General features: G+C 42.9%; 1 protein-coding gene across 1 annotated transcript; it reads right to left on the minus strand.

Annotated features, from left to right (window-relative positions):
- Positions 1-321: 321 nt before the first annotated feature.
- pla2g4cl1 (phospholipase A2, group IVC (cytosolic, calcium-independent), like 1) lies at positions 322-26,097 on the minus strand. The gene is made up of 16 exons (XM_077222605.1): positions 25,977-26,097; positions 25,790-25,886; positions 24,492-24,517; positions 22,230-22,344; positions 21,064-21,209; positions 20,759-20,960; positions 18,512-18,614; positions 18,295-18,435; positions 13,392-13,457; positions 13,251-13,295; positions 12,187-12,408; positions 10,576-10,698; positions 2,245-2,322; positions 1,111-1,265; positions 837-1,002; positions 322-754 (listed from the first exon to the last, which is right to left on the minus strand). Exons 3-16 carry the CDS (start codon positions 24,515-24,517, stop codon positions 588-590), a joined length of 1,755 nt encoding a protein of 584 aa, XP_077078720.1. The 5' UTR covers positions 25,790-25,886; positions 25,977-26,097; the 3' UTR covers positions 322-587.
- Positions 26,098-26,455: the final 358 nt, after the last annotated feature.

A 26,455-nucleotide genomic window follows, 5' to 3' on the forward strand; every position in this document is an offset into this window, starting at 1 on the left:
ATTTCAGAATCTGTTTTACTTGGTTTAGAAAGACGTTCTGAATGAAACACTCCCTGGATGCTAATTAAATGTATACACTATTTACACAAGGATTTTAAATGCAAGGCAGAAACATTTCTATGCTTGATCCTAAACTGCTTTCTGCAGTTTCTTATTTCCTCAAACTTTTTAGGCCTATTAGCGTTTAATATTTGTGCATTCTAATTTAATAAATTTGTTCATTTGGATTAGTTTTGACTAATACACAATTTGTCAGTCGGACATAAAAGAAACAAGAATGATATTTACTAGCAGCACTGATTTAGAAGCACAATAACCAGGTTTGTATGTCAAATTTTATTAAACCGTCTCAAACATTAAAAATGATAACTTTGTTGACCAATCAGCATCCAGGACCAGTGTTTTATTATAATCAGCATGCATGAAGAAACATTAAAACATGCAGATTAAAACATTTTTAACATATTCAACAAATGTCATTCAGACAAAAAATAATGCTGAAAGAAAAATAAATTTAACAATATTTGTAGTAAAATGACATATGCAGATCAATTTAATCTATATTAAGATATGTATTCACAATCACATTAGTGTCTGGATCTTTTTTGCCCAATGATGGCACGAATCTCTTTCACCACTTTTGCTTTATTGTTTGTGATGTTTTTTCCAGCGACCTCCATTAGATCAGTGATCATCTCAGCGCTGTAAGGACCTTGAAACGTGCGATATTTTTTTCTCCAGGCCTCAATTTTATCTGATGGAACAATCACACACTTAAATCAGAACACAGTTGATATGTCAGATTTTATTCAGGATATTGGAAGATCATAACTTGCCTCCACAGTTGATCACATTAAAGAGAGGGATGTGAATCACGGTTGGAGCGTTTTGGCCTTTGAACACATAAAAGTCCTTCGGTTTCTCTGAGTGTCCATTGGGAATGATGACGTCAGGGAAAGGGATGTTTCGTTCCCTGCACGTCTTGGCAGCGTCCTTCACTGTCTGCAGTGGAAAAGCATCACAATTTCGCTCTTATTTAAAAAAAAAATTAAATTACGAACATTTTCCAGATTCTGAAACTTTGTAGAGAATTAAATACACGTATAATACCATGAAAGGATCGCCATCACTGAAATCCAGGGAAATGATCAGGTCAATGTTTCTCTCTTTTCTCAGCACTGAGAAATAGGGTGAGTTGAGCAACATCCCGGCGTCTTCAAAGTCTCTCGTCCCACTTTTCAAAACAGTTGAGTGCACTGCTTCATCTGAAGGGATCACATCATTATTATAATGACAGTTTTTTTTACAATCGCTATGACAATTTTTTCAATTCTTTTAACAAATTTCCTAAACTCTTAATGCACCAACACAACTACAACACACAATTGGCCAAACATTTAATTTCATGCTCAAAATCACACATTGTAAGCTAAATTAAAACACAAATTTTCAAAATACAATAATACACTAGCAACAATACTCTATGTCTACCAAAACACTGCAAACATGTCTCAAATCAAAAAAATTTTTAAACTAATAAAACACTAACATATGTTCTCGTCCAACAGGAAGATTTAGTCAATCATAGCACAATGTCATAAAAACACGAACATCAGATGGAATTACAGAAACGGCATTATTTTATATGTGTCAGGTCTGCCCTTATACAACACACAGTATATTGTATTGATCATAGATTGTGTTTTGCACTGCAGTTTCTTTTGAAGCCTCTCTACATTTTTGTTTTGTTGGGTTTAGGTCTTTTAATGCAGAAAATCAATAAAAAAAGACCCATCTCAGAGTGCTTTATAGAATATACGGTTCTAGACAGTACGGTATAGAATGTAACAATAGAATAAAAACGGGATATATTTGTGTTTCAATTCACAATATAAACAGCTGTTTACTTGACTTTAGCCTGGGTTAGGTTAAGAACATGGTGTTTTCTGTTCTGACAAACAGTGTTAAAGCATTGGTAAATTTGCCATTAAAAATCCATTGTTTTGGTCTTTTTTGAGCTTGTGTGTAAAAAAAAGTTTAAGCATTTTAAATTTGTGTTAATTGTATGCATTTTGTGTTAAAGCAACAAGAAATGTGTTAATAGTATAGCTTACACAGACGGATGTAGTGCTAACTGTGTTAAGAGTTTTGAAAAATTGTTAAAAGTATTGAAAAAATTGTCATAGCAATCGTAAAAACTGCAATCACAGGGAATTTCCAGTTAGCAGGTCTGTTCTTACTTACCTGTCATCTTGTGGAGGAAGTTATAATTCCTGCCCCAGATCCACAGATCCATACATTTAATAATGCTCATCCAAGCATCTGTAAAACACATACACTCATCAAAATTAATTTTCTGAAGTTCTTCAATTCTTAGGCTCAGTAAATAGTTCCCTTTCGAGAGGTCTCTCCTATTGCGTAAGTAGCTTACGCTATGGGAAAACTCCTTTTCTCTAGAATATTGAAGTCTTTATGTAAAACGCATTGCAGCTGCACAGCTGACAGCAATGAACGAAGGAAGCTCGGTCATTGGCTGTGCTGCGGCAACTTGCTCGAACCAATGACGGGGCGACTCTGAATGCGCGACCAATGAGCGCGCTTCGCGCCCACGCGCGTCAGAGCCCGCCAAGATGGGTGTGGCCAAGAGCTATTTATTGGGCGCCCCGTCATGAGAGTTCTATTGATTTAATCTCCTTCAGCGAACACCTTCGCTGGATACTCCGGATTATTGAAGCCTTCGCCGCCGTCGAAAAGCATACGAGCGGGATTGCTCCGAGGACGTCGGCACCTTCAGCCGCCTTCGAACGCCATCCTACTGAGCCATCCGGCGTGCCACACACGCAAGTATCTTTATATCTGTTCGCCCCGTGACACTTGTAAAAGAGCAATTTTCTGAGGCGTTGTTTCAAATGCCTTCCTGCGCGTCGTGCAGAGACCTTCTCCCGGACGGGGATCGTCACATCATCTGCGCTCGCTGCCTGGGCCGGGACCACGCAGAAGCTGCTTTGACCAAGGGCGGATGCCCGGAATGTGATGACCTGGGTCTCTCCGCACTGCGGGCTCGCCTCGCCGCTTTCGCCGTGAGCGAGCCCATCGCCGCCACCCCTCTGTTTGAGCCGCGCACTAAGAAAAAGCGCCGCTCACAGAGGCTTCCTGAACCGGAGCTCAGTGACGTCACGCCGAGCCAGTCTCCACGTGCTTCACCGCCGCTCTTGCCTTCCCCACCGCCGGTTCAGTTCACCCAGCCGGACTCACACCCCTCTAGCAGAGTGGTGGGCCTTGTGACTTTCGGCGCGTCCGAGGACGATGGGGGAATTGATGACAGCTTGTCCATCGACGCTGCATCGGACGACTGGCCGGGCTCGACTCTCGACCCCGCCCCGTTGACGCTAGCTAGCACGAGCGGGGGCTCCACCATGGATACGGAGATTATCCACGTCCTCTCGAAGGCCGTAGAGGACCTCGGGCTCGATTGGTCTTCTCCCGAAGAACCAACCCGAAGCCGACTGGATGAGTGGTTTCTGCAGGGGCGCCAGCAGGCCCCTCGGCAAAGGCCTTCTCCCTTCTTCCCGGAAGTTCATGACAAACTCACCAAGTCATGGAAAGCCCCCCAATCTGCGGGGGGCAGATTGTCTCGCAAAAGCCGGACCACTCTCTCTGCAAAAGCTCAAACATTACCCAGTCCCCTTACAGGCGGCTGGAAATGTCCATACAGCAGTCAATGGGCCACTCACAGAGCTCGCTCACCTGCAAACAAACGCCGTTTTTACGGCGACGCACAGAAAACACAAAAAGAGTCTTTTTCTGCCTGTGTCACTAAGGGTTCACATGTCCACAAAGTGTGCATTCCCAGATACTGTCAAAACAGTGCGAAATTCATTCCCAGCTCAGGCTGCGCGCCCCATGAATGTAGATCACGTGCCTACGGTCATGTACGCACCACTACACACAAGCACTGTTCACACAGTTATGAATTCATCCCCAGTAAAAGCGGGAAACATTATAAAAGTGACGCGTGTGCCTACCACTGTTTATGCACCCCCACTTATAAACACTGTCCTTACAGTGTCAAACACAACCCCAGCTCAGGCTGCGAGTTTTACAGACATAGCGCGCGCTGTTGTAAGCACACACGCGCCCATTCACTCAGCTGCTCAGCGCGCGCCCGCGCCTCTGAGAGCTACGAGCTCAGGCGATTCGCTGGCCCTACGTCACAGCGGCCCGCCCCTAGCCTGTATTCAGCCCATATCTGTACACGCAGCGACATGGGAAAACATTCCAGATTTGCCGAAATGGGTATTGAATATAGTAAAGCACGGATACTCGCTCCAGTTCGCTCGCAGACCACCACGTTTTACGACTGTGGTCGAGACGAAAGTGAGAAAGGAGTGTTCACATGTTCTACGCACCGAGGTGCGCTAACTAATAGAAAAGGGCGCTGTGGAAACTGTTCCCCCCTCTATGAGCGAGGCAGGTTTTTACAGCCGCTATTTTCTCGTCCCGAAAAAGGATGGCGGTCTCCGCCCCATCCTAGATCTCAGACACCTGAACAAAGCACTAATGATTCGCTCGGTCAGAATGTTAACAACCAAGCATATCCTCGCGCAAGTACGCCCAGGAGATTGGTTTCTCTCAGTGGATCTGAAAGATGCTTACTTTCAAATTCCAATAGCGCCTCATCACAGGCCGTTTCTGAGATTCGCTTTCGAGGGACAGTCTTACCAGTACAGAGTACTTCCGTTCGGCCTGTCCCTGGCTCCCCGTACATTCACGAAATGTATGGACGCAGCACTTTCCCCCTTGAGATGAAGGGGAGTGCGAATACTGAATTATCTCGACGATTGGCTGGTCCTAGCACAATCAGAGAGTCAGTTAATAACACACAGATCTTGGATTATCAACCATTTAGAATGCCTGGGTCTAAGAATCAATTTTGCAAAAAGCATACTATCTCCCAGCCAGAGGATTTCTTTCCTGGGAATAGTTCTAGACTCAATGCAAATGACAGCGCGTCTCTCATCAGAGCGCGCGCTCACCATCCGGCGCCTTGCAACATCATTCAGGGCGGGCGCGCGCGCCCCCGTCAAGCGGTTTCAGAGGATGCTCGGTCTCATGGCCTCAGCATCGGCCGTACTCCAGCTAGGATTGTTGCATATGCGCCCTCTCCAACGCTGGCTCAAGAGCCGCGTCCCTACTTACGCGTGGCGTTCGGGCCACTTTTTAATCAGAGCGAACCACGGCTGTATAAAAGCCCTGACGCACTGGAAAGCCGCAAGGCGCAAGGAGAAAGATGATAATGACAGATGCCTCCAAAATAGGTTGGGGGGCCCTTTACGAGGGCAGGCCTGTCTCCGGCTTTTGGTCAAACCCGGAGAAGCGCCTACACATAAACTGTCTGGAGATGAAAGCGGTCGCTTTGGCTCTCAGAGCCCTGCTTCCACATCTAAAAAACGAACACGTCCTGGTCCGAACGGACAACATGACGGTAGTGTCGTACATAAATCGCCAGGGTGGACTCAGGTCGAGCTCCATGCATTCAATGGCCAGGAGACTCATTTTATGGTCCCAGCACAACTTGCGCTCGCTGAGAGCAGCGCATGTGCCAGGCGCCCTGAACCAGGGGGCAGACATGCTATCCAGAGACAAGATTCTCCCAGGAGAATGGGCTCTCAACCCGCTGACGATTCAGTGGTTATGGAAAACCTTTGGCAAAGCGGAGATCGACCTCTTCGCCTCCAAGGAGAACGCGCACTGCTCTCTTTTCTTCACGAAGAGCACGGACGCGCTCGCCCAGAGCTGGCCGAGCCGCCCCTTATATGCCTTTCCCCCGATCGCGATGCTGCCACAGGTCATCAGTCGGGTCAGAGAGGAGAAAAACGCAGTGCTTCTGATAGCCCCACTCTGGAAGAACCAAACATGGTTTCGGGCGCCCTCCACGAGACGCTTATATGCCCAGAAATGGAAAGTGTTCAGTGACTGGTGTAATGCCAAGGGCCTGAACCCTGAGACATGCGAGATTATGAACGTACTCACTTTTCTACAAGGGCTTCTGGAGGCGGGCCGCACCCCCTCCACGCTCAAAGTATATGTGGCGGCCATCACAGCGTCACACAACCCTGTAATGGAACGTCCATTGGGAAGAAACGACCTAATTATTCGTTTCCTAAGGGGCGCTAGGAGGATGAACCCTTCACGCCCCCCCCTCAGTGCCGATCTGGGACCTAGCTACTGTCCTAGACGCTCTTAAAGGGCCCCCGTTCGAACCACTCCGAACCGTGCACCTTAAACAGCTCTCGCTCAAGACTGCGCTCTTGCTGGCACTCGCCTCGGTCAAGAGAGTGGGCGACCTGCACGCGCTTTCGACAAGCGCTGCCTGCCTAGAATTCGGACCTAACGACTGCAGGGTCGTCCTTAGACCCGTACGAAAGGTTCCGCCGTTTCAAAGCAGAGAATCTCTCACTGGATAGTTGAGGCTATAGCGCTGGCTTATGAAGCTAAGGGACTTCAATGCCCCTGGGGAGTCAAAGCACACTCCACCAGGAGTGTGGCTTCTTCCTGGGCATGGTCGAGCGGGATACCGATCGAGGATATTTTTGCGGCGGCAGGCTGGGCCTCACCGTCCACATTTATCAGGTTCTACAACCTACAGGTCCCGACATTGCATTCCAATGTACTATCAGCATGATACTAGTTGAACTACGAGTTCGTATCTAGATTATGTATGTGCTTGTGTCACACTGAGCGCCTTTTAGCCGCTCTGTATTTTTCCCACATATAAAGCTCGCCTCTGCCGGCTAGTTGGATGATAACTTTGCTTTTCAGCTCAGGCACCTGCCTCTGGCTATCATAAGGCGAAGTTCAGCACGCACGGCGTTTTGCATGGTGTTCCCATACCGTAAGCTACTTACGCAATAGGAGAGACCTCTCGAAAGGGAAAGACTCGGTTACTAACGTAACCTCGGTTCCCTGAGAGGAGGGAACGAGTATTGCGTAAGCTGCCGTGCTTGGTTAGTTCGCTTCAGTCGTTTTAACCTAAAGAACTCTCATGACGGGGCGCCCAATAAATAGCTCTTGGCCACGCCCATCTTGGCGGGCTCTGACGCGCGCGGGCGCGAAGCGCGCTCATTGGTCGCGCATTCAGAGTCACCCCGTCATTGGTTCGAGCAAGTTGCTGCAGCACAGCCAATGACCGAGCTTCCTTCGTTCATTGCTGTCAGCTGTGCAGCTGCAATGCGTTTTACATAAAGACTTCAATATTCTCGAGAAAAGGAGTTTTCCCATAGCGTAAGCTACTTACGCAATACTCGTTCCCTCCTCTCAGGGAACCGAGGTTACGTTAGTAACCGAGTCGTTTTTAAAGCTGAACTAGATTTAAACTAAACGGCCTCTAGCGGTTGTAGCATAAAACTACAGGTTACTTGCGGAGGAACATTGTTTAGATCGTTTTCGTGAGTTTTGCTTCGGCTCCTCTGCGGATGAATCTGATCAGTACGAAATTCTGCTAATGTCACTAACGACATCAAAACTTAAAGCAACACCAATAGGAACTTTTCCTCTGCGGTCACGCTACAGGTTGGAAGCGGAATTGTCCATTACCGCTGTCGTAAATGATTTAGCCTTCCGCAGCCGACTGTCGCATGCACATGCTCTCTGTTTATCCAGCACTGGCTTTGGAAATCAACAATGGCCACAGACAAGGTAGAGTATGATGCATGATTTTATGAAAGACATCACAAACCAAGAAAAACTATGTATGCCGTAAAGCAGTCGAATTTTGTAGTTCTTTTTGTGCTCGGGTTCCTACCCGAAACCCGAAGTTACATAGTGCCAGTAAAAGCGATACAGACACTGTCAGGCTATGGCAGACGTGTCATTTAACCTATTGTAAGTCAATGTACCATCACAATGGTCTTGGAAATATATTATGAATACGGATATCTGAAAAATATGTATTATGAGTAAGTATTTATGCAGCTGTTGTTTTGACTTGTTGAAATCAATTGTGTTGAAATAATGTTACCAAAGTTTGGCCATGCTAAACGATTGCTATCAGACAACAGTGGAAAGTCACTAGCTAAATAACCAACAAAATATATATAAAAAAATAGGCCTAAATGTATTTGAATTACATAGGCAATCAAATTTCTATCCATTTGAATTACAGTTTTAACACAAACTAGTAAACTTAATGTGATGCATTTTTTCAGTCATACAACAGACATTCTACCAGAAACATACATTATCTGTCCTTGAACTGTTACAGTGAATAAAACGTTTTTCATCAAAAAAAATTCTAAAACTGACTGATGGTTGATTTCTGTGTGTTGGTCTGTAAATTAATATATCATTCATTAGGTTCTCAGATATTTTTCTCTTGATTAAAAACACTTTTGAAAATGACAGATCATTTCATTGTCCTTGTCCTCAGCCAAATTGGAGCTACAGCTTTCATAGTTTTGTTATGCTAAAAACTGTTATTTCGAAAATTACTCCATCAATGACAAGTTTAACTTGTTATCATTCACATGATCAATTGATTAAAAACATGAAATTATAATAAAAAAAAATACTATTTACATTTAGCTGACATTTATTCATTTAGCTGACGCTTTTATCCAAAGCAACTTACAATTGCTATATATGTCAGAGGTCGCACGCCTCTGGAGCAACTAGGGGTTAAGTGTCTTGCTCAGGGACACATCGGTGTCTCACAGTGGATTCGAACCCGGGTCTCTCACACCAAAGGCATGTGTCTTATCCACTGCGCCATCACCACCCCTATTTACATTTTATATGACGCTTTTATCCTCTCACAATTGCTATATATGTCAGAGGTTGCACGCCTCTGGAGCAACTAGGGGTTAAGTGTCTTGCTCAGGGACACATTGGTGTCTCACAGTGGATTCGAACCCGGGTCTCTCACACCAAAGGCATGTATCTTATCCACTGCGCCATCACCACCCTATTTTACAACTGTCCCCATGTTTTCAGTCAGTCCTGTCACGTTTACTTAAAATTCTACATAAAATGTGTGCAATATGCCTTTAAGGGTATGACTCAGAGGAAGTGACATAATTTAAAAGAGGTGAAGCTGACAGATCAAGGATAAGTTCTCTCATTGAATTGTATGATTTTAAACTTGTTTTTGTATGGCTTTTTTTAGGAGGACGAGCTAAAGGGTCAGGCCCTGTCATTGGAAAACATCCCAGAAAATAATGCATTTTTTTAAAAAATCCAAAACATGTCTAAAAATGTTACTGAAATTCCTTGCTTGCATGTTAACAGTTTTTATGCTAGCATGCTTACAGGTTGAGTAATGGCAGTTTAAAATGGCGGCCGTCAGGCCCCGTCACATCACAGTTCTGTGACATGGCCTTACAAATTAATGGCATTGTTCTTTTTTTATTACCTTTAATGCATATAATATGTATTTAATGCATGCCATAGTAAAACAACATTTTCTGCATCAACGAAATGCATAAAGTCAGTCCTGTCAATGCACCGTCAGTCCTGTCACGCCATGGTCAGTCCTGTCACACAGGCAATTATGATATAAAAATTTACTATTTGAGGAAATATTGATGAATTAATCTCTTTAATTGTGTAGAATATAGGTGGGGGTATATATCCACCACTATGTTTTTGTAAAAATCTCATATGTAAAGCTAGTTTTTTTTACAACTATATGAGTGCCTGGCAGGTATTCTGTGAATTTGTGTACTACAGTTGACCGAAAAGTTGCTAAATATTTCTTAAAGGAATTACAAAACCATGTTAGATACAATCAGGGACATGTGACCAATAAGAAAATGCTATCTGTATCAAAGAAATTCATTAGGAAACCATTCTAACATATACAAATTTGTCTGTGACGGGTCCTGAAATGCGTATAAAAATGTATTTTATTCAATCATAAAAAAATGCTGAGATGGCATGCTATGTGATTCTCATAGTTTAACATGTCATCCAGTCTATATGACTCAATGTTCATATTTAAGAATAAAATATTTTTCACCCCAAGATTTTTTATAAGTGGAAATGTACGTTTCTGGTAGAATGCCCCACACAACTGTTAATTGAAACGGTTTAGATTTCTATAATACTGTTAACTTGTTTTTTTTTTAAATATATATATACAATAACCAGGTTTATATATATTGATAAATCTCATACATTTGAACCAATTGAATATACTCAATATAATATTGAATATATGTCCTTAGATTTTCCACAATGAACAGATTTATGCTGGTTCTAAGAAAGTTAAATAAAGGCTTTTTGAAAATATGATTTATATTAAATAAAATATGATGTATATTATGATTTAAATCAAATCATCATTAATAATAAACTAGGCCATGACTTTTTTTGAGTGCAGAAATCTGACCTGTTTTTATCTATGTGTGACTGACACATGCATCACATTATGTTTAATAGTTTATGTTAAAACAATGGATAGGCATTTTATATGAAATTCAAACACATATAAATCTTAAAGTGCAGATCAGCATCTAGAAAATATTAGAAAAGTGGTGTGGAGAATGAAGGGATGATTTTAGAAACAGTTTAACCTACCAAATGGCCAGACATTAATCCATTCACTCAATTTGTTGCCACTCAATATATCCATGGTGCGACGCTTCAGATTCAGTTTCTCTGCATATTTATCAACAATTTTCATTCTTCCTCCAGAGAGGTCTGTAAAAAGACGTGACACGTATGTTAGTGAGTTCTTCTTATTGCAGTTTGTGTATTTACAATCAAAGTTTACTTAGAAATAAAAAACACTTTTGGCTAAAAAGTATTTCATTATTTTTCGCGATTTGATTTTCATAATTGTTTTTAAATTCTGCCAGAAAAGCAAAAATAGTCTGTAATACAAAAAATACATTTTAAAACGACATTTTAATCATTAACAGATGCTTTTTTTTATCCAAAGCGACTTACAAATAACAAATTTGAAATGCAGATGGGCCTATGTGAAATATAGCCTTTTGCATTTATTTCATATAAAAAAACTTTTCTTCTCAAATCTATGTCAATAAAGGTCCATTCACACCAAGGACGATAACTATTTTAGTGTTCACATTGTCGACACCAACGCACATTCTGTTTATTAAACGGATAGTTCACCAAAAAATGAAAACTCTTTAATCACTCAAGCTTATGTCGTTCAAAACCCGTAAAACTTTTGTTTATCTTCAGCCAACAAATGAAGATCTTGATGAAATCTGAGAGATTTCTGACCATCCAAGCTACGGACTGCAGCTTTAAAGGGGTGGTTGATTATTATTTCACTTTTCTAACTTTAGTTAGTGTGTAATGTTGCTGTTTGAGGATAAACAACATCTGCAAAGTTACAGCGCTCAAAGTACAAAGTAAAGAGAGAGATTTTCTTTTTTTTAAATTGATTTTTAAGGACATTCCTCCCGGATTAGCGATATCGCGAACCCTAAAATTTACATAAACCCCGCCCACAGAACACGATTTATAGGTTATTTAGACAAAATATGCTAATCAATGACTAGAAAATAACTGCACTTAAAATCTAACCAACTAACCATTCAGAAATGTTGTCTACATGTTGTCACTTCTTGAGTCTCTCCATCATTGCCTGACTCCGGTTTGAACATAAAAGGCTAAATGTTTTTGACATGTTCAGTGCATGTGTGTGAGTTAATCTGAGCTGCTGAGACACACACACACACACACACACACAACCACACACACACACACACACACACACACACACACACACACACACACACACACACACACACACACACACACACACACACACACACACACACACACACACACACACACACACACACACACACACACAAACACACACAAACACACACACACACACACACAGACACACACACACACAAGCACACACACAAGCTGTTGAAGCTCCGCCCTCTGTGCCGGGAGAAGCAGCTCATTTGGATTTAAAGGGACAGACACAAAAACTTTTTTTCCTCACCCTCAAAAAGTGACAATTTTAACATGCTATGTAAAAATATCTGTGGGGTATTTTGGGCTTAAACTTCATATACACACTCTGGGGACATCAGATTATTTATTTTACATCTTGTGAAAATGGCATTATATACCACCCCTTTAATTAAGACGTGAACACAAGGCTGTGATGGACATTCAGACCATTCAATGGTTTGTTACCTTCATCAAGAGCAGTCGAAACGGAGAGATGCATGTCCACGATTTTCATGAGCTCCTGGTAACATTGGTCTGTAGCTGGAGAGTTTGGATCTGGTTGACTCCGCTCTGATATATGGGGCAGTAGCGCTTCTGGAGGCAAGAGTTTGAGTCCCGCTGCAAAGTCTTTTCCCGATCCGGTTCCCCTCTCTCTTCTCAATCCTTCCTGTCTCCTCTTGTCCTGTTCTATATATATAGGATTAATGACATTTTCAGCATCATTACTCCAGTCTTCAGTGTCACACGATCCTTCAGAAATCATTCTAATATGATGATTTGCTGCTCAAGAAACATTTCTGGTTATTATCGATGTTTAAAACAGTTGTGCTGCTTCATATTTTTTGTGGAAACTTATGGACTTTTCAAAAGTTTGGGGTAAGTACACTCTGAGTGTCACTGTGGCTGTATCTTTTCAAAAGATACACCTTTGTACCTAAAGAGTGCATATTGGTCCCTCAAAGGTACATATTAGTACCAAAAGTGTACATATTAGAACCCTTTTGAAGGGTACTGTCCCAGTGACAGCTTTTGTACCTTTTTTTCTGAGAGTGTAAGATAAAAAAAATTATACTTTTAATCAGCAAAGATGCATTAAATTCATTAAAACAAAAGTGACAGTATATATACATACATATTTCTATTTCAAATGAATGCTGTTCTTTTGAACTTTCTATTCATCAAAGAAAAATGTACCACAGTCTCCATTAAATATGAACCAGCACAACTGTTTGAAACATTAAAAATAATCAGAAATGTTTCTTGAGCATCAAAATCATCATATTATACTGATTTCTGAAGGATCATGTGACACTGAAGACTGGAGTAATGATCACAAGATTAAATTCCAATTTACAATATATATTCTCACAGAAAGTTTTTAAAATTGTAATAATATTTCCCAGTATTCCTGTTTTTGCTGTAATTTTGATCAAATAAAAGCATCCTTGCTGAGCAGAAGAGACTTCTTTAAAAACATAAAATCAGGGCTGTTAAATATTGAAGTAAATAAAGCCTAAGAAATGCTTTACGTTTCCTCATTTCCTCAAATATTTTGTCCTTTGGTTGAAAGAAATCTGAAAAACAAAACAAAGAAAAATCAAATGGATGGTAATGATTTTAACCATTTCAATTTAAGCCGACTTCAGTCCTCAGAACAATTGCAGCGGCACCTTGTATCTTTTGCCAGAGGAATTTCCCAATCTCGTCTTCATCAGCTAAAGCGCTGCCACATAGAGCTGCAGAAAACACACAATATCAGCAAACATGAAGTTTACAGTAAAACAGTGGACACAGGTATTATAACACCCTAACACATAACATAAATACCACATATTTGAATGCAATATGCTAATAATGCAGGCCTGATCACACAGATTGAGATTAAAGTCAATGACGTACAATCTAAAATATAGACGGAGCAGAGACAGACCTGCTATTAAATTTCAAAATGTTTAAACTTTCTGATTGTTGTTAGGGTGGTTGGAAAATGTACAATTTAACCTTGTCATCGACTGTGACTTAGCCAGCAAACACACACACACACACACACACACACACACACTACACACACACACACACACACACACACACACACACACACACACACACACACACACACACACACACACACACACACACACACATACACACACACACACACACACACACACACACACACGAACAATCTCCATTCTTGTATGACAAAGCATTTTCCAAGTCACTTCTTAGATTTGCATAAGTGGATTGCATTGGAAGATTCCTGAACAAACACATTGATTATATATATATATATATATATATATATATATATATATATATATATATATATATATATATATATATATATATATATATATATATATATATGCGCTGATCAAAAGCATGATGGGAAACGACTTGCTTACGACACAGCTTAATGCTCATTGGTTTAAACAACCGTGATGTATTGTTCTTTTTTAAAATGTTTGATTTTAAAAGTTTGGTATAATGTTTTATGTGTATACGTACGTTATGTGTGAATAAACTCTCTGACAGTGCGATATGGGTAATGTGATGTCATTTTTATAAATAAAGAATATATATAAACATATGTCTACATTAAAGAAAAAAATATTGATAAACACATATTTGGAATGGAAAATAAATAACAAGTACTTTGGGTGTCTTGTTCATTATATTTATTTTCATATAAAAGCAACAGAACTTAAATTACATCCAGTTTATTAGCAACACTGTGCACGAGCGTGAATCCCGTGAATCAAGCAATATCCGCCTTTGATCTCACAGGTGTCGGAACCACTGCGAGAAGAGAGATCTGTCCGTCTGAGAAGGGTATTCCTGCACAACCGGAGGCTGCAGTTTTAGGACCCCAGTTCTAGGACCGCAGATCCAGGACCCTAGTTTTCTGTGACAGCGCCACCTACCGAACTCGATCACCAAAACACTAATTTAACCCCTTTCGCGGCAAAGATCACAGACAGCCCCAGATTATTGATGTTCAACATTCATTAGGCTATGTTAAAACATCACACTACTTGATCTGGACAAACAGCTCTGAAGTCCAATGGTGCGCATATTTGGAGAAATAATGAGCCTGCGCTTTTTTAACTCCTCCCTTCACTGCAGCCGCCTACTCTCACCTACTGTACATTTCAGGTGAGACAAGGCGCATCTCAAACAAGCCTATTATCATCATGGGGAAGAAGCAGAAGTTTCTCCATGAAGGAATGACAAGTCGACTGAACAATTCATAGAGGTCCAGATTGACTCTTACCCCTTTTCCACCAGAAAAGAACTAGAACTTCAGGACTAGTGCTGGTTCAAAATGTGTTCAAAGTTAGTTCAACTTTGCAAACCTTCTCAGAACCTGTTTGTTTTTCCACTGACTAGAGAGCCCAGCGAACGACGTCGTTACGTCACTGTGTCGCCATACCTCTTAGCTTTTCCACTGCATGGTACGGTACGGCTCGGCTTGATACGGCACACTTTGGCACTTTTCCACTGCATGGTACGGTACGGCTCGGCTTGATACGGCACACTTTGGCGCTTTTCCACTGCATGGTACGGAACGGCTCGGCTCAGTACGGTACACTTTGGCGCTTTTCCACTGCATGGTACGGTACGGCTCGGCTTGATACGGCACACTTTGGCACTTTTCCACTGCATGGTACGGAACGGCTCGGCTCGGTACGGTACACTTTGGCGCTTTTCCACTGCATGGTGCGGAACGGCTCGGCTTGATACGGCACACTTTGGCGCTTTTCCACTGCACGGTACGGAACGGCTCGGCTCGGTACGGCACACTTTGGCGCTTTTCCACTGCATGGTACGGAACGGCTCGGCTCGGTACGGCACACTTTGGCACTTTTCCACTGCATGGTACGGTACGGCCCGGCTTGATACGGCACACTTTGGCGCTTTTCCACTGCATGGTACGGAACGGCTTGGCTCGTTACGGCACACTTTGGCGCTTTTCCACTGCATGGTACGGAACGGCTCGGCTAGGTACGGCACACTTTGGCACTTTTCCACCGCATGGTACGGTACGGCTCGGCTCGGTACGGCACACTTTGGCACTTTTCCACAGCATGGTACGGAACGGCTCGGCTCGGTACGGCACACTTTGGCACTTTTCCACTGCATGGTACGGAACGGCTCGGCTCGGTACGGCACACTTTGGCGCTTTTCCACTGCATGGTACGGAACGGCTCGGCTCGGTACGGCATACTTTGGCACTTTTCCACTGCATGGTACGGAACGGCTCGGCTCGGTACGGCACACTTTGGCACTTTTCCAATCCATGGTACGGAACGGCTCGGCTCGGTACGGCACACTTTGGCGCTTTTCCACTGCATGGTACGGAACGGCTCGGCTCGGTACGGCATACTTTGGCACTTTTCCAATGCATGGTACGGAACGGCTCGGCTCGGTACGGCACACTTTGGCACTTTTCCACTGCATGGTACGGAACGGCTCGGCTCGGTACGGCATACTTTGGCACTTTTCCACTGCATGGTACAGTACGGCTCGGCTCGGTACGGCTCGCTTCGGCTCACTTTAAATGGTACCACCTCTGTTGAGGTTCCAAGCGTACGCTACCGATACTAAAATGTGACGTGAAAACACTGCAGATCACTGATTGGTCAGACAGGGTCGTCACTACCAGCGTCATTGTATTTGCGAGACATCAAACCCGCTAGATTTAAATAGCCAGTAACAGCCACCGCTTTAGCACCTGTTTTAAAACTACTTGCTTGAAGAAAAAAAGAAAGAAAAAAAAACAACCTTCCCCATCATCATGGGGAAGAAGCAGAAGTTTCTCCATGAAGGAATGACAAGTCGACTGAACAATTCATAGAGGTCCAGATTGACTCTTACCCCTTTTCCACCAGAAAAGAACTAGAACTTCAGGACTAGTGCTGGTTCAAAATGTGTTCAAAGTTAGTTCAACTTTGCAAACCTTCTCAGAACCTGTTTGTTTTTCAACTGACTAGAGAGCCCAGCGAACGACGTCGTTACGTCACTGTGTCGCCATACCTCTTAGCTTTTCCACTGCATGGTACGGTACGGCTCGGCTTGATACGGCACACTTTGGCGCTTTTCCACTGCATGGTACGGAACGGCTCGGCTCAGTACGGTACACTTTGGGGCTTTTCCACTGCATGGTACGGTACGGCTCGGCTTGATACGGCACACTTTGGCACTTTTCCACTGCATGGTACGGAACGGCTCGGCTCGGTACGGTACACTTTGGCGCTTTTCCACTGCATGGTGCGGAACGGCTCGGCTTGATACGGCACACTTTGGCGCTTTTCCACTGCACGGTACGGAACGGCTCGGCTCGGTACGGCACACTTTGGCGCTTTTCCACTGCATGGTACGGAACGGCTCGGCTCGGTACGGCACACTTTGGCGCTTTTCCACTGCATGGTACGGAACGGCTTGGCTCGTTACGGCACACTTTGGCGCTTTTCCACTGCATGGTAAGGAACGGCTCGGCTAGGTACGGCACACTTTGGCACTTTTCCACCGCATGGTACGGTACGGCTCGGCTCGGTACGGCACACTTTGGCACTTTTCCACAGCATGGTACGGAACGGCTCGGCTCGGTACGGCACACTTTGGCACTTTTCCACTGCATGGTACGGAACGGCTCGGCTCGGTACGGCACACTTTGGCGCTTTTCCACTGCATGGTACGGAACGGCTCGGCTCGGTACGGCATACTTTGGCACTTTTCCACTGCATGGTACGGAACGGCTCGGCTCGGTACGGCACACTTTGGCACTTTTCCACTCCATGGTACGGAACGGCTCGGCTCGGTACGGCACACTTTGGCGCTTTTCCACTGCATGGTACGGAACGGCTCGGCTCGGTACGGCATACTTTGGCACTTTTCCAATGCATGGTACGGAACGGCTCGGCTCGGTACGGCACACTTTGGCACTTTTCCACTGCATGGTACGGAACGGCTCGGCTCGGTACGGCATACTTTGGCACTTTTCCACTGCATGGTACAGTACGGCTCGGCTCGGTACGGCTCGCTTCGGCTCACTTTAAATGGTACCACCTCTGTTGAGGTTCCAAGCGTACGCTACCGATACTAAAATGTGACGTGAAAACACTGCAGATCACTGATTGGTCAGACAGGGTCGTCACTACCAGCGTCATTGTATTTGCGAGACATCAAACCCGCTAGATTTAAATAGCCAGTAACAGCCACCGCTTTAGCACCTGTTTTAAAACTACTTGCTTGAAGAAAAAAAGAAAGAAAAAAAAACAACCTTCCAAAAAAGAAATGGCTGAATTGTGTTCTGTGGACAAAATACAGACGTTCCTCTCGTTGGTTGCAGAGGAGCGGATAAACTATAAATTATATATAAATATTATTTACCACTCAATATTAAAGTCCCCTTTAAGTGGGCCGGAGCGTTTAAGGGTTTTCTTAAGGGGTGTCGAGTTAGCCGCCCTTAAGTGAATATCTAATGATCCTTGCAACGGAAGTGAATCAATCAAAACTAACTTTAGCTGGTAAATGAAGGTGACTTGACTTGACTTTAACAGAGTTTGTTACCTTGCAAGTACAGCATGTCAAATTCATCCTGTTTATTTTTCTTAGAGCCTTTGTGAAACTGACTGCCAAAGTTGGAGGCGTCCACAAACGCTCCAGTGAGAGAATAACCTGCTTCATGTGGAGTGATCTCAAACCAGGGGTCTGCAGACAGAAACACGTCCATATAACAGCTGACAAACACATTAACTCTCTGTCTTTCTTTCAGACAAACACAGACCTCCTTCATTTAGCTGTTTGCCTTGCTTGTCGATCACTGTGTAGATGGGAAGCGGGTCTTTACTCTGCTGGCTCCACTGCTCTGTGAGTGTGTGTTCATCGATCTATAACAAGTTCAAGTTATAAAGCTTAATTTTCTCAGCAATAAAGATCTGCAGAACAAATGGAGCCTCAAGTATCTTTACATTTCTGCAGTAAGTGCAGTGAGAGACTTTATAAAGAAGTAAAGTTAATTTCATCACCATTGCATTCATGCTTGAGATTAAGAAATATGACTGTTTGACGTCATGAGAAATGTTCAGAATAAGACACAGACTTTGCAGTCATTTTTGGAGAATTTATTTATAAATTTTCACCCCAGTTTTTATCTCTATAACTATGGGATATCGTGCCATTTGCTGAAGACACCTTTATTCAAGCATGAAAGGCCAGCATACAAATGCAGATCGCATGCATCATTCTCCTTGTTCTTCAGCTCTTCACCGGGCTTCAAACTCAAAAGTGTTGTACCTCGTTTCCCTCCTTCTTGGAACAGTAGTTATATGCATAACTCAACGTTCCCATTCATTTGGTTCACATGGTACAACACACCATGGGACATAAATTCATGCTCCCAAAGTCTGTGGCTGTCTATGGGCATGCACAAACATGACGGGTGCAACCACTGTAGGTAATGTAAACTTTATTTATCCTTCCATTTGGGCACACACGGCTTGAGGAGAGATGTGCAGTAATATGTTTTTGTATTCTTATTTGCAAAACTTTAATTATTTCACTAGCTTCTATGTCTTCAATTATATTTATATATATAATATACTCCCACCTGCACACTGGTATTTAACGTTACCTTTTTCCGACTACAACTGAGTTCCCACGGGACTTCAGCGCGAGACTACAGCTAGCCGTCTAAACACTATTTAGGTGAATTTAAACAATGGCTAAGTTGCTAAACGCATCTTGTTCACATGTAAGGGGCATGTTCATGTTGGACAGACATTTTAATTGCATTTCGTGTCTGTTATGATGCACAAAGACACTCTTTATGTATATGCCCCCATAACTGCCGTTTTAGCTGAGTGGGAGCTCTGGGCATTTGCGGGAACAGCTCCGTGTTGCAAGCACCAATCCGGTTCGTTTGTTTTTCTATAGACATTACTCACAAAGGTATAACGATCAAGATTAACTTAAAAATCGCCCGGAGTTCTCCTTTAAGATTGAGCCACTGTAGTCACTTGGACTATTTTAACGATGTCTGTAATAACTTTTCGGGGCCTGCAAGTTCAATCCCTCAAGAAGCCTATGGAGGAGTGATCCAGCTCAAACTGCACCTGAAATGCGTCAAGACCCTCACCAAATAAACTGGCCAGGGAGATCGGCGCGCCAGGGTCAACCAAAGATGACGTTAAGCTATCACCTAAATGGCCATCGCATGACCTCGCTCAGCCTGGTACGTTTGCAGCAAGGATATAGTGCTCAATGCTCTAGCAGTGATCACATCTAGATTTTCCGTATTCGGGTGAGGGGCAGGCCACTGACAGCTTCCCTGCCACTCTCTGATACAGATAAATGAAGGGATCTTCTATCACCTCATTTCAACTCGTCGTCTCAGAGGGCGAGGGGGGAGCCGTGATTTTCCACGAAAATCCCAGTTACTCATCAAGCGACACGGAGCCATTTTAATGTTTAAAGTTAATGCTTAAGCTCTGTATTCCATTCATTATGGAGCAAGAACCCCCATAATGAACCATATCACCAAATATAAATTGTGTTTATCACAGCAAAGAATGCAAAAGAAGTGCTGCACAGGGTGTAAAATCGCGGTGCTCTTTGGTTGCTTGGGATAATTATGCTCAAAAACAAAATATACCCCAAGGCACTCAAATTGTGTAGAAAAAAGTTAAAAAGCCTTTATTAAATCATGGCTTTTTAGCAATAAATTGTGTTTAATTAACTCAAGTAACTTGCGAAAGTGGTCCTGTCTGAAAAAAGTTTATTAACCCTTAATTAGCGAAGTTAAACTTGAGCTAACCCTGCCCCTGTCGGCATACGCCATTGGCCTTTCAGGCGTGAATAAAGGTGGCTTCAGCAATTTGCCTGAAAGTGGACACAAATTGTCTATGTCAGGCCATGATTTCACAAGGACTATGCATTATTGTTTGCTTTGGTTTTGTCACTCCTCATAGTCCTCATGCCACACTATAAAAAAATGATCTATCTGTCCCTGGTCATGAATTGGCTGTTTACAAACCTCTTTCACATATGTCGTGATGACTATCGCTGCCCAGAAATCAGTCAAGCTGAAGATGTCTTTCTCATAGTAATATTTCTTCAGTTTGGCAAATGCATCTCCCCAGCTGACTGCAGGACCGCTGAGTCTCTGGATGATCTTGTCTTTCACAGTCTCTAGTTTGGTCGACCAGTCTGGCTCCTGATATAAGGAGGCCATGCACCTTCAGAGGAACAACATACTGCTGTCATTTATGACATTCAACCCGTGTGTGTGTGTGTGTGTGTGTGTGTGTGTGTGTGTGTGTTGTTTCTCAGGGTTCATACCAGGTAGATCCAGAGACTCCGCTCAGATAAAGCACACAGTCCAGAAGACTGGAGGTTTTCTGGAGCTGAACCAGAGATCCCAGCAAACCCACCATGGCTCTTTGTCCTCCTCCAGAACCCAGTAATGCAATGTTTGGCACTTCATCCTGAAACACACACACCACTCAAAGCATTATATCCACATTATTTTTAATGTAAAGAACTTTAGGTAACGTTCTGGGAAGGTTGTCTTGAAGTTCTGAACAAACATTCTTAAAGTAAAGTTAATAGAATGTTCATTCAGTGTTATCTGATCTTTAACAATGCTCTCAAAATGTTAGCATAAAAATATATATTCACACATCATTCGTGGAGTGTTTTTTACTCTAAAATGTTTCATTGGACGTTCATCTAACATTTTTAAATGTTACAGAGAACTTTCAAAAGTAACGTTTCAATAATGTTTGTAAAATGTGTTTCCTTAACATTCGCATAAGCAAGATAAAATGGTTTAGAAACATATATTTTTTAAATGGACGTTTTAAACAATCAGAGAATATTTAGAAATAATGTTTTTATAACTTAATGGAAACGTTAGCACATAACTTTCTTAGAACATATTTTTGTTTGCTGGGAGTGGCAAAAAGTGTAGACCAAACATTTTTTGGTCCTGAGACTTCCAGATATATATACTTTTTTAATATTTACAACACTTCTAGTATTGATTGCTATCGGGATGTTAAGAGAGTTTCAACCAGTATAACAAAAAGGGTTTTGCAATCACATGAAATTTACTACTTTTTATTGATTGTGTTGAAAGAAAAGAAGTGATAACTGTTTAAAAAAATGAAGTAAATTGAACATTTTTAAAAAGGGGTTTTCATCATACTTTACAGTATTTTACTGTAGTAATAGAAAATGTGTAATGTCAGGAATTTGTTGACATAGCATTGAAGTGTAGTTGAAAACTTTGTACGTTTAATAGTTATCTGAGTGTGCAAAAGTGATAATAAACTAACGTCACCTGGTACTTTTAATCAATGCTATTAACATTGCCGCATTAGTGTTGACTTAGCATTGTTTCAACGGTTGCTTGCTATGAATGCCATAGTTCAAGAAAGGGCAATTGATGCACCATTCGCAGATCATCTCAGATATAGTATAAAGTATAAAATAAGAAGCTTTACCTTACTGCACTCTATCTGAAGCTTCTTCAGGCTTTGTAGAACAGAGTATCTCCTTCTGTCTACAAACTCCTCCTCGTTCTTGTTCAGAGAGGGTTCGATTCGCACCTTCCCACCACTGCAGAGACAGGCAGACAGACAGACAGACAGACAGACAGACAGACAGAAAGGCAGGCAGACAGACAGACAGACAGGCAGGCAGGCAGGCAGGCAGGCAGACAGGCAGACATGCAGGCAGACAGACAGGCAGACAGGCAGACAGACAGGCAGACAGACAGACAGGCAGGCAGGCAGACAGGCAGACAGACAGGCAGACAGACAGGCAGACAGGCAGACAGACAGGCAGACATGCAGGCAGACAGACAGACAGACAGACAGACAGACAGACAGACAGACAGACAGACAGGCAGGCAGGCAGACAGACAGGCAGGCAGGCAGGCAGACAGACAGACAGACAGGCAGACATGCAGGCAGACAGACAGACAGACAGACAGGCAGACAGACAGACAGACAGACAGGCAGACAGGCAGACATGCAGGCAGACAGACAGACAGACAGACAGGCAGGCAGACAGGCAGACAGACAGGCAGACATGCAGACAGACAGGCAGACAGACAGACAGACAGACAGATAGACAGACAGACAGACAGACAGGCAGGCAGACAGACAGACAGGCAGACATGCAGGCAGACAGACAGACAGACAGACAGACAGACAGACAGGCAGGCAGACAGGCAGACAGACAGGCAGACATGCAGACAGACAGACAGACAGGCAGGCAGACAGGCAGACAGACAGGCAGGCAGACAGACAGGCAGGCAGACATGCAGGCAGACAGACAGACAGGCAGGCAGGCAGACAGACAGACATGCAGGCAGACAGGCAGACAGACAGACAGACAAGCAGGCAGACAGACAGGCAGACATGCAGGCAGACAGACAGACAGATAGACAGGCAGGCAGACAGACAGACAGGCAGACAGACAGACAGGCAGGCAGGCAGACAGACAGGCAGGCAGACAGGCAGACATGCAGACATGCAGGCAGACAGACAGACAGACAGATAGACAGACAGGCAGGCAGACAGACAGACAGACAGGCAGACAGACAGGCAGACACGCAGACAGACAGACAGGCAGGCAGACAGACAGGCAGACATGCAGGCAGACAGACAGGCAGACAGGCAGGCAGACAGACAGACAGACAGACAGGCAGGCAGGCAGACAGACAGACAGGCAGACAGGCAGACATGCAGGCAGACAGACAGACAGACAGGCAGGCAGACAGGCAGACATGCAGGCAGACAGACAGGCAGACAGACAGACAGACAGACAGGCAGACAGGCAGACAGACAGGCAGACAGGCAGACAGATAGACAGACAGGCAGACATGCAGGCAGACAGACAGACAGGCAGACATGCAGACAGGCAGACAGACAGGCAGACAGACAGACAGACAGGCAGACAGGCAGACAGGCAGACAGACAGGCAGACAGACAGACAGACATGCAGGCAGACAGACAGACAGGCAGGCAGGCAGACAGACAGACAGGCAGACAGGCAGACAGACAGGCAGGCAGACAGGCAGACAGGCAGACAGGCAGACATGCAGGCAGACAGACAGACAGGCAGACAGACAGACAGGCAGACAGGCAGACAGACAGGCAGACAGGCAGACAGATAGACAGACAGGCAGACAGACAGGCAGACAGGCAGACAGATAGACAGACATGCAGACAGACAGGCAGACAGACAGACAGACAGACAGGCAGGCAGGCAGACAGACAGACAGGCAGACAGGCAGACATGCAGGCAGACAGACAGACAGACAGACAGGCAGACAGACAGGCAGGCAGACAGGCAGACAGGCAGACAGGCAGACAGGCAGACAGGCAGACAGATAGACAGACAGGCAGACAGACAGACAGGCAGACAGGCAGACAGATAGACAGACAGGTAGACAGACAGGCAGACAGACAGACAGACAGACAGACAGACAGACAGGCAGGCAGACAGGCAGACAGACAGACAGACAGGCAGGCAGACAGGCAGACAGAAGAGTGCTGAACTTATTTGATATATTTAGATATTGAATATCTAGATTCATGCATTTATGAGAGAATGCATTGAAGTCTGCATTTAATTTAAACAGTTATTCTCATAGTTGTCCAGTTTGTTGTAGAATTTCTGTAAGTAATATTTTTGTAAGTAACATTCAGTACAACATTTATTTTAATGCTTCCATGAATCTGAGCAGGATTACATACCTTTCCTGGGGTGTGGATGCACTCATCTATAAAACAATAGAGTCCACATGCAAGTCAGTTTCTGTAATTTGAGATACTACATATATATATATATATATATATATATATATATATATATATATATATATATATATATATATATATATACTCACACACACACACGCACACACAAATACACACACACACACACACACACACACACACACACACACACACACACACACACACACACACACACACACACACACACACACACACACACACACACACACACACACACACACACACACACACACACACACACACACACACACACACACAACGTGCCCCCCCCCCCCAAAAAAGTCGCTTTTTGGATTTAAAAAAGCAAATGCAGTAATTATCATGTTTCTAGCATGTTATATGTTTGCCAATAATTCTTCTAACCCTAATTGATGGGAGTGTTGAGCTTTTCATTTCTTAAACAAGCATGTGTGAAGACACATCATGGCCGTATTCCAGGATGACAAAGCCAAGATTAATCCGGCTCAGATTGTGAAAGAATGGTTGGGAGGAGCATGAAGAATCATTCTCACACATGAATCGGCTCCTCTGAGTTCAGACCTTAAATTCATTAAACGTCTTTGGGATTTGCTGGAGTAACATTTATTTCCATCAAGAGGTGCATCAATCTTTGGTCAAGATCTTGAATTGACAATGCATGAGCCAAGCACTTTGTAAAGTCTCCTCTAGCACATCCCATCCTTGCATCTTCTAGTACTACAGTAAAACACTGTAAAGTATGGTGAAGTCACTTTTTTTTAACACAGTTATTGCTTTTCTTTCAACGCAATCAACAAAAAGTAGAAACTTAAATCCTAGTCTAATAGAGTCAGATAATTAAATAAATAAAATGTATGGATCAGAATAGCAGCACTGTAAAAAAAAGTTGCTGCCTTAAACGTTTACGTATAGTCAACTAGGCTGTATAAGTCCTTTCAACTTAAATTATATTAAAACGTACTCTTATTTATAGTATATTTAACATCAAACAGATTGTGATGCATACAAAATGTAAAACTTTACCACTGAAATAGGAATAGCTCAAATCATTTTTCACCATGATTGTATATGCAGTTTTGATAGTGTGCAGTCACTGCAATTGACCATGTTATGAATGGTTTAAGAGCAGATCATAAATGCTGGATTCGTTCATACTACAATTATCAAATGTAATTTATAATGCCGTGAAACATTTTAATTGCCTTTTTATCATTGAAAAGACATTATTTAATTTAAGATTTAAAATATATACTTACTATTCCTGTAAATCCGAGTCTTCACCAACAACACTGTATCAACACTGTATCTTGACATGCGGACAGAAGATGCTCTTTATATGGCTCTGAAAATACACTGCAAGTCCAGACATAATCATAAGGGTGAGGTTGTGGAAAGGGACCAGGAAAATGCGACATTTCCTTGCAATTGATTATGCAACCTCACCTTTTATTCTTTTTTTGGGGCAGACAACAGGTTGATCTGATTGAACATGTTTATATAAGGGGAAACTGCGAAAAAAAAAACTCTTTTTACTGCGAAAAGGCGAACGGCTTAAGACACATTACCAGTAAAACATGTGACTTTTTCTTTTTTGCATAAGAATGCTGCATATTTAACTTTCTATTAATAATGTTGTGACATTTATTTAATTTATAATTTTTTTCTTTAACAAACATTAACATTACCATTTAATTTAAATATTTTTTACACTGGGACAGTCTACCAAATGCTGAGTTTGCAGATGGGGTGGCAATGCTTTTTCTTATATTATAGAATTCTAGATATTACTAGAAAGTAATTCATACATATAATTCAGTATGATGATGCATACACTATATACAGGCAAGCAGATATGCCTAGAATATATACACACTCTCTAAATTGAATGTTAAGAGTTTCCCATAATATAATAATAAAAACCA

The sequence above is a fragment of the Siphateles boraxobius genome, unplaced genomic scaffold (assembly GCF_051911475.1).
Source record: "Siphateles boraxobius isolate OS27281-9 unplaced genomic scaffold, OSU_SipBor_1 120, whole genome shotgun sequence".
Taxonomy (NCBI): Eukaryota; Metazoa; Chordata; class Actinopteri; order Cypriniformes; family Leuciscidae; genus Siphateles; species Siphateles boraxobius.

Coding starts and splice junctions, on each gene's coding strand:
- pla2g4cl1 (XM_077222605.1), bottom strand. CDS start 24,517: ATGAGTGCATCCACACCCCAGGAAAG. Junction 13,296..13,391: donor CCTCTGGCAAAAGATACAAG/GTGCCGCTGCAA, acceptor TTTGTTTTTCAG/ATTTCTTTCAACCAAAGGAC. Junction 1,266..2,244: donor CTTCCTCCACAAGATGACAG/GTAAGTAAGAAC, acceptor TGATCCCTTCAG/ATGAAGCAGTGCACTCAACT.